This window comes from Entelurus aequoreus, linkage group LG18 (genome assembly GCF_033978785.1).
Source record: "Entelurus aequoreus isolate RoL-2023_Sb linkage group LG18, RoL_Eaeq_v1.1, whole genome shotgun sequence".
In the NCBI taxonomy this organism is placed as follows: Eukaryota; Metazoa; Chordata; class Actinopteri; order Syngnathiformes; family Syngnathidae; genus Entelurus; species Entelurus aequoreus.
The window spans coordinates 42,711,289-42,721,288 of NC_084748.1; the positions used below are offsets into that span (position 1 = coordinate 42,711,289).

The 10,000-nt window shown below is 37.3% G+C and overlaps 1 protein-coding gene across 1 annotated transcript in view; it reads right to left on the bottom strand.

Moving 5' to 3' along the window:
• The window catches only part of LOC133633432 (potassium voltage-gated channel subfamily KQT member 5-like), a 123,399-nt gene that overhangs the window by 48,883 nt on the left and 64,516 nt on the right, over positions 1 to 10,000 (bottom strand). The window contains exon 10 of the mRNA XM_062025958.1: positions 7,613 to 7,639. Within this exon, the coding sequence (XP_061881942.1) occupies positions 7,613 to 7,639 (27 nt within the window). The remainder of the gene's footprint in view (positions 1 to 7,612; positions 7,640 to 10,000) is intronic.

Genomic DNA, 10,000 nt, shown 5'->3' on the forward strand with positions numbered 1-10,000 from the left:
AGCGGTGGTGACTTATACTCCTACAGGCAGCGCTGGCTACATCTCCCCCCACATGTATGTATATATATATATATATATATATATATATATATATATATATATATATATATATATATATATATATATATATATATATATATATATATATATATATATATATATATATCAGTGTTTCCCACACATTCATTTATTTGTGGCGGCCCGCCACGAAAGAATTACGTCCGCCACTAATAAAAATAAAAAATAAAAATAAAAAATATATATATATTTTTTGTCCTGTCCAGCTTCTCAGGCAAATCATATAGTTGATGTAGATGCCCATATAGGCTTTTCAGATTTACTTTACAAAAGAGAAGTGTAGGATACTTCTCTTGTTGCCTTATTTGTATTTGACCACTACTGTTTTCTGTTTATTTGTTACTGACTGTGGCAGGACACCTCTGCCTCTGTTTCACTTTATGTTGCTGGTAAATAATATGGTTGTAGTAGTAGGCTAAAGTTAAATTATTTAGTATGCACTAATTAAAGGGGCAGAGCTTTAAGAGACATTTTAGCTTTTATATTTTATAAGATATTTTTTTTGTAAAAACCACAATTAATAAATATATTTCAGTGAATAACTTATTGTTCAAATCTGTATATGAATATGTACATAAAGTGTTGTAATTATATTGTAAAATGGATGGATGGATGGACGGATGGACGTTTAAAACAAAACTGTTATTATTAATTAGTAAGTATACATTTTTTGAGCCTTTTTATAGAAAATCATATCATTGTAGTAAATTATGCAAATTACTCGATGATGTCATAGTGACCACGCCCATAGCCACGCCCCCACCGCCACAGGTATCTTGGCAGTTTATGGGAAACACTATATATATATATATATATATATATATATATATATATATTTCCTGCGCAGATGTCACATTACGGTTACATTACGCAAAACAGCAAAGAGACCAGCCTCAAAACTTGTGATGTGACCAAATTTTGAACTTTTTGGCCACAACCATAAACGCTACATTCATAGAGGAGTCAAAAAGGTCTATAATGAAAGGAACACCATTCCTAATGTGAAACACAGAGGTTCCCAAACGTTTACTGAGTGTTGTTAAAAGGAAAGGCCATGTAACACAGTGGTAAAAATGCTCCTGTACCAACATTTTTGCAATGTGTTGCTGCCATTAAATCCTAAATAAAGGATTATTTGGCAAAACAAATAAATAGTCTCAGTTGGAACATTAAATATCTTGTCTTTGCAGTCTATTCAATTGAATATACGTTGAAAAGGATTTGCAAATCATTGTATTCTGTTTTTATTTTCCAGTTACACAACGTGCCAACTTCACTGGTTTTGGGTTTTGTACTTTGTCGGTCGACTGTTCCTTTTATGTACTCATGTTTTTTTATGCATTCAAAGGAGAGGACCAACTAGTTTAGTGTCTTTCACATTGACTTGTTTGCTTCTACAGTCTGTCTCTACTGGATCAACTGCACATTTGGGCATGAGTGACGCTAACACGAGTTGGACAAACTGCCGACATGCTTTGCCAAGGAAGCTTTCTGGGGATTTTGAGTCAGTCTGCGGTGCATATTTAATGAATTTTGATGACAGTTTTTAGTGATGCTGGTTTTTAGTTTTACAGCCCTAATTTTGACAAGGCCACAAAACTGTTTTTTACAAAAACCCGCAAGCGATTATGACTGAAACAATACAACGCGTTTATGTCAACACATAACGAAAACTGCACTTTTGGGGGGAATTTTAGCTCATCATTAACAATCCTTATGTGAGACAAGAACACACTGTGGTCTAGAGAGTGAACAACTGCTAACAATGCAGGTAATGGGGATTAACGTATTTCGCCTATAAAGTCGTGGTCAAAAGTTTACATACACTTGTAAAGAACATAATGTCATGGCTGTCTTGAGTTTACAATAATTTTTACAACTCTTATTTTTTTGTGATAGAGTGATTGGAGCACATACTTGTTGGTCACAAAAAAACATTCATGAAGTTTGGTTCTTTTATGAATTTATTATGGGTCTACTGAAAATGTGAGCAAATCTGCTGGGTCAAAAGTATACATACAGCAATGTTAATATTTGCTTACATGTCCCTTGGCAAGTTTCACTGCAATAAGGCGCTTTTGGTAGCCATCCACAAGCTTCTGCTTGAATTTTTGACCACTCCTCTTGACAAAATTGGTGCGGTTCAGCTAAATTTGTTGGTTTACTGACGTGGACTTGTTTCTTCAGCATTGTCCACACGTTTAAGTCAGGACTTTGGGAAGGCCATTCTAAAACCTTCATTCTAGCCTGATTTAGCCATTCCTTTACCACTTTTGACGTGTGTTTGGGGTCATTGTCCTGTTGGAACACCCAACTGTGCCCAAGACCCAACCTCCGGGCTGATCATTTTAGGTTGTCCTGAAGAATTTGGAGGATTTACTCTCTGTAAAGCACCAGTTCCATTGGCAGCAAAACAGGCCCAGAGCATAATACTACCACCACCATGCTTGACAGTAGGTCTGGTGTTCCTGGGATTAAAGGCCTCACCTTTTCTCCTCCAAACATATTGCTGGGTATTGTGGCCAAACAGCTCAATTTTTGTTTCATCTGACCACAGAACTTTCCTCCAGAAGGTCTTATCTTTGTCCATGTGATCAGCAGCAAACTTTAGATGAGCCTTAAGGTGTGGCTTCTGGAGCAAGGGCTTCCTTCTTGCATGGTAGCCTCTCAGTCCATGGTGATGCAAAACACGCTTGACTGTGTCAATTCATTGCAGACCTGCTTTTTGGTGCTTCTCGGTTGACTCTTGATCATCCTGACCAATTTTCTCTCAGCAGCAGGTGATAGCTTGCGTTTTCTTCCTGATCGTGGCATTGACAAAACTGTGCCATGCACTTTATACTTACGAACAATTGACTTCACAGTTGCTCTTGCGACCTTAAGATGATTTGAAATGGCTCCAAGTGACTTTTCTGACTTGTTCGTTTTTTTCAGATCTGTGCTGAGTTTCTACGACTTTCCCAGTGTCGCGTTTGTAACCAAGTTTAATGACTGCATCACATGAGCCCTGTTTAAATGGGCTCAGAGAAGTCAACAGGTGTCGTCAATCATAATCACTCACATGAAGTTAAGAGAGTTTCCAATCATTTCTACAACTCTTATTTTTTGGTGATAGAGTGATTGGAGCACATACTTGTTGGTCACAAAAAACATTCATGAAGTTTGGGATGAGGTGGCGACTTGTCCAGGGTGTACCCCGCCTTCCGCCCGAAGCAGCTGAGATAGGCTCCAGCACCCCCCGCGACCACGAACGGGACAAGCGGTAGAACATGGATGGAAGGATGGGTTCTTTTATGAATTTATTATGGGTCTACTGAAAATGTGACCGAGTGCTGGGTCAAAAGTATACATACAGCAACATACATTATCAATTTTGGTGATGTAGAAAAGTTACAATCAAATCAAATTAGCTTCATGGCATGGCCTCTTAACTTCATGTGAGTGATTATGATAAAAAATTGAGCTGTTTGGCCACAATACCCAGCAATATGTTTGGAGGACAAAAGGTGAGGCCTTTAATCCCAGGAACACCATCCCTACCATCAGGCATGGTGGTGGTAGTATTATGCTCTGGGACTGTTTTGCTGCCAATGGAACTGGTGCTTTACAGAGAGTAAATGGGGACAATGACAAAAGGAGGATTACCTCCAAATTCTTCAGGACAACCTAAAACAGGGGTGGGCAATTAATTTTTACCGGGGGCCGCATGAGCAACCCGAGCACTGCTGGAGGGCCACATCGACAATATTCCAATTAAATTTTGCTCAATATTATTTTTGATATATACCGTAAGATAAACAATAATAATAATAGTAATAATAATAATAATTAATGATAATAGTAATACTTCAACATAGTGTATGTAACAGCATTCCATGACTAATATAAATAAATTAACATTAATAATAAATGACAGTAAAATAAGCACACGTATGACTGAGGAGTCATAGTGTAACTTTGTGTGGTGTTTGAGTTGTCCGACTTTTTGTTTGGCCATAAACGCACCAGTGGTTTAGTGGTATGCGTGTTGGTGACAGATGACAAGTTGGTTTTGGCCTGGTTTGTACGGCAGAAAATGACTAGTTTTTCCAGATATAAGTGTTTTATTCATGTTTTTGGTGTGGTTATGTCCGAATATAAACAGTTTTGCTCAATAAAGTGATCGATATAATTCCTGGCCTCGAAGCATCTCGATAGACGTTACAATAATTGAACGCTGTTCAATTGAACGGTGTTGACGAACACCGTTAGGGCCGCTTGTTGTCACTGTCACTCAAAGTTGCATTGCATAATTACATAGAATAAATATGTTTATTTTGTTTAGAATTCAGATGGGATTTGATTTGGTGTGCGGCATATATTTGCTGTGCGCAGCGGACGCTTGAGCAGTGCGCAATTGCGCAGGCACGCACCTTAGAGGGAACGTTGCTTGGCAGTCCATGTCTGGTTGAAAACACGCCATTCGTCATCAACTTTTCTCTTTTTAGCGTCTCGGGTGTAAACCGTGCATCACTTGTCGCTGCATGTGCACCTTCACTCGCAGGTTACACACGGACACACGCCCATAAATAATACTTTTCAAAATAAAAGCAGCACAGTTGTATTGCGCGCACGACATAGATGTTTTTTCAACTTTATTTTGTAATTTGTGATTGCAGCTGTTCACATTCACTCACACGCATACGTCTACACGGAAGAAATACAAATAACGCTTTTCAAAACAAAAGCAGCACCGTTGTATTGCACACTCGATATAGATACTTTTTAAAATGTATTTTGTAATTTATAATTGGCCTCACGCGGGCCGGACAGGTTACGCACAAAGGGCCGGATGCAGCCCGCGGGCCGCAGAATGCCCAGGTCTGGTGTAGAGTGTTCTGGGCTTCAGACATGATTTTATTTCACAATTCCTTGAGAGAGAAAAAAACGCCTGGTTAGGCTTTGTGTATGTAGTGTGTGTGTGTGCCTTCCTTGGTTTACAGCTATGTTGTTATTATGCTGTTTGTTACTTATGTATGTTATTTTGCAGCTATTTAAAATAGTTTTGTCAATTTGTTCTGGCCTGAAACAAATTGGCCCTTTGAAACATATCTTTGACTTTGTGTGTTGTATGTAGACCACATTGCTTAGCAGAGTTCAGTGATGCAAATGCATGTCAAGTTGATCAACACATTGTATTATTCTCCAGTGCAATAACAGTACTGAAATGAAGGCTAAATGGGCATTAAAGGGGGCCTTAAAAAAAAGAAGAAGAAAAAAGTAACTAGTTACTTTTCACAGCAACGCATTACTTTTTGGTGTAAGCAACTGAGTTAGTGACTGAGTTACTTTTGAAATAAAGCAACTAGTAACTGTAACTAGTTACTGGTTTTCAGTAACTAACCCCACACTGTTGGTGAATAATATTCAAGTACCCGCCCATTTCTCAAATTTGAATGTTTTCCCTCTGTACTACCGAAGATACAGTAACTTGACGCAAATATACATTGGTTTAGGGATGTGTATCTTTCAAAATGGATTTAATATGGTACAAATTCCCTCTGTGAATTGATACTCAGCAGTAATCCAATTCTGTACTTTTGTGTGTTTTTGTAGTAATACATGTTTTTATTTACCTTATAACATTGAGCTAATAACAATAACTGTGATATCCAAATTGTATATGTTGTTTTCTTACACTTTTGCATGTCATTTGCAAGTATATATTAATTTCAGTTTATCCTAGATCTGTTGCTGTAGTCAGGAAGTAGTCTTTGCCATTAGGTTGAATGTGCCAGGCTTGGCTTTTTTTGAGCCCTGCAAAGCATTAGGGGTGCAACAGTACAGGTAACACACGATACGATCTGTACCTTGAGCGGTACTTTTGGGCCTATTTTTTCCTCTCGAAGCTATTCAGTTATTTTGCAGAATGTCATTCAAAACTGCATTCTGCAGCATACAAAGTATCAGTGATGTAAAGATTACATAAGACTTTTTTTTTTCAAGTTAAAGGTTACTAAATAACACTTTCAAATTATAAATTTCCTTTCATTCTGTGGAGGGAGATGTGGCCAGCGCTGCCTGCAGGAGCAAAAGTCAGCGCCTCTGTCCATGGTGCTGAGGACAGAGCACCATCAGACGGTGGCGTGGCAGTGCTGACGGCGAGACACAGCTGGCAGGTGATTAGATTTCACAGGTGGTACGTGTTAATCTAATCATCTGTTGTCTTTAACAGTAAGCGGCCGGGAGCAGGAGGGAAGAGAGGATGCGGAGGTGACTGAAAAGTCACGTTCTGGGGGGGGGGGGAAGACTTTGAAAATAACCTATGTACATTAAAACCTTTGTTAAAAATTGCACGCTTGGCTCCTGTGCCGTGTCTTCAGTGGAACTGCGAGGAAGCGACTTCCACACATTCCTTGATTACTTTACCTTAGACAACCGTGCATTTCACTAGTATTTTTTGGCAAACTGCAAGCAGACTTAAACAGTTAAAAAAAATATATATACACTACCGTTCAAAAGTTTGGGGTCACCCAAATAATTTTGTGGAATATCCTTCATTTCTAAGAACAAGAATAGACTGTCGCGTTTCAGGGGAAAGTTTTCTTTTTCTGGCCATTTTGAGCATTTAGTTGACCCCACAAATGTGATGCTCCAGAAACTCAATCTGCTCAAAGGAAGGTCAGTTTTGTAGCTTCTGTAACGAGCTAAACTGTTTTCAGATGTGTGAACATGATTGCACAAGGGTTTTCTAATCATCAATTAGCCTTCTGAGCCAATGAGCAAACACATTGTACCATTAGAACACTGGAGTGATAGTTGCTGGAAATGGGCCTCTATACACCTATGTAGATATTGCACCAAAAACCAGACATTTGCAGCTAGAATAGTCATTTACCACATTAGCAATGTATAGAGTGTATTTCTTTAAAGTTAAGACTAGTTTAAAGTTATCTTCATTGAAAAATAAGGACATTTTAATGTGACCCCAAACTTTTGAACGGTAGTGTATATATATTATATTTAATGAAAATACATTAGAATGCAGTTTGAAATAGAAGTAGTGGGGAAAAATGTGTACCAACAAAAAGAAAAAGCAAGTTTAATGATCATTTTTAAGAACAAAAAGTGTTTATCCACAAACTCAAAAAAGATTTGAACAAAATGGGGTCTGTAGAGATTTTTAGTACATGTTATATCATGTTATATCTGAGGAGTTTATTTAAAGCAAAAATAAAAAAAAAGTAATGAAGTAATGTTTTTTTTATGGAAGTCAAATTTAATTTTTTGCGTTTAAATTTTGTAAACTGAATTTTTTTTTACAACAAATTATGCTTACAATTGCATTTAAAAATATTTGTTGGCAAACTGCGTGTGTTTAAAACTCCAGTGCATAAAAATTCAGTTTACAAATTTTTTTAAAAAATTCAACATATAAAAATGATTCATCTCTGAACTGTAAATCATGAATACATCTTGACCCTCATCCTCCTAAAATATATATATTGTAAATCACACTCACACTCACTTTATATATACAATGCATGTCACAAACCTTGTAGTTGCTTCTCCTTGTTCTTTTCTGGAGTTGACAATTGAGAAAAAGACAAAGATTTTGTTAGAGAAACCCACATTATAAGCATTGGATGATTCAAAAGGCACATACTTAAAAAATAGAAATGTATTTTCTGACAACAATATCAATCACATACATACTAGTGCGTGTATTACACTATTTATAAATTCATCAATTGAATTGCATCATTTATTTATCACTACATCAACATTTTTCAGCCATAAATGTTGTTGACGTTAAATTAACAAGGGAACCAATTACGCCACATACATCAGTTAAGGCCAAATATTATGTCAGGGTTGTCCAAAGTGCGGCCTGATGACATTTGCAGCCCGCAGACTGAGTTTTGTTGGCCCCGGGGGGGAAAAAAAGTGAAAATGGACAAAAAAGCCAAAAATTTGAATATAATGAGAAAAAGCTGACATTATCAAACTAATAATACTAAACTTAGTCACCTATAACACAGCATTTTGTTTTTAAGTATTTATATATATATATATATATATATATATATATATATATATATATATATATATATATATATATATATATATATATATATATATATATATATATATATGTTAAAATGTTTTTAAATTAAAAATATTTATTGATTAGAAATACAACAGAGCAAAAATAGTTATTTTGTTAATTAAAAAAATTAAATACTGCTAACTTATGAATAATCTATTAGAAAAAATTACAACAACAATAAACACTGTTATATGTGTAACTTAACAGTAATATTTTCGTACAGACAGAATTTTTGACACCACTAGGATACGCAGTTGCACTATCGTATTATTATTATTCTAATCGTACAAAGGAAAAACAACAGTCAAAACGTGAGACAAAAGAGCATACATATCTGAATGTAATGCGAAAAAGGTGAAATGTTCCAACTAATTATTACTAATAATGTGCTAAGTCATCTATAACACACAAAGTGTTGTCTTTAAAAATATATAATATCCGACATAACACAAAACTTTAGTCTTTTCAAATGGCAACCTTCAGGCTTTAAGAAATACTATAATAAATAAAAAGTATATAAATTGTGGTGGTCAGTAACAGTTTCACATTTAGATCAAGCAGATTAGGGAGTCACCCTGTAAATTTACAGAGTTAACACCTGCATTAAATTACACCTGTTCATCATTCGAGTGGATTGACATAAATCATGGCTCCAACATGAGAGATGTCAATTGAAAGAAAGGAGAGGATTATCAAACCTCTTCAAGAAGGTAAATCATCACACAAATTTGCAGAAGATGTTGATTATGGGAAAAAGGTAGACGCCGGGGGAGGATGAGTAAAAAAAATACAATCTAGACTTGACTCCGAAGGGGGCCCAGTCTGGAGTGGGGAAAAAACTCCATAGCAAAGCACATATACGTACAACATACAACTCGAGACTTGCAACAGAGGGGAGGGAGTGGGGGCTATGGTGGCAGGCTGCAGCTGTTCAAGCGCTGCCCAGCCGTCCATCATCCCTAAGGCAGTGTTTTTTAACCTTTTTTGAGCCAAGGCACATTTTAAGAATATTTAAGTTGTTTTTATCCTTCTTTGTGGGGACACTGTTGATTGCCATGTCATGTTCGGATGTACATTGTGGACGCCGTCTTTGCTCCACAGTAAGTCTTTGCTGTCGTCCAGCATTCTGTTTTTGTTTATTTTGTAGCCAGTTCAGTTTTAGTTCCGTTCTGCATAGCCTTCCCTAAGCTTCAATGCCTTTTCTTAGGGGTACTCACCTTTTGTTTATTTTTGGTTTAAGCATTAGATACCTTTTTACCTGCACGCTGCCTCCCGCTGTTTCCGACATCTACAAAGCAATTAGCTACCGGCTGCCACCTGCTGATATGGAAGAGTATTACACGGTTACTCTGCCCAGCCGTAGACAGCACCGACACTCAACAACAACACATCATTTGCAGACTATAATTACTGGTTTGCAAAAAATATTTTAACCCAAATAGGTGAAATTAGATAATCTCCCACGGCACACCAGACTGTATCTCACGGCACTGAGCCGCGGCACAGTGGTTGAAAAACACTGCCCTAAGGGGTTCCCGTCGAAGGCGTGGGATGGGAGGTGGGGTATGTGTGTGTGGCGTATATATTTTTCATGGATGCATGTGTGTGTGTAAGCCTGCAGCGTGTCCCTGTTCCGCGGCCTTGGTGTTCTTGCAGCCGCCAGTCAGTCCAAAGTCAACAACAACAGGTGTTTGTCCATGAGAGACAAGAAGGGAGTTGGTTGTGTCTTCGCCACACTGTCCTTCGGGAGAGTCTCGAAGCCAGGGAAACAATCCCAGTTAGAATGTTTAGTATGCAAGTGAAAATAAAATGTGCTTTTCACTCTAAATTGTC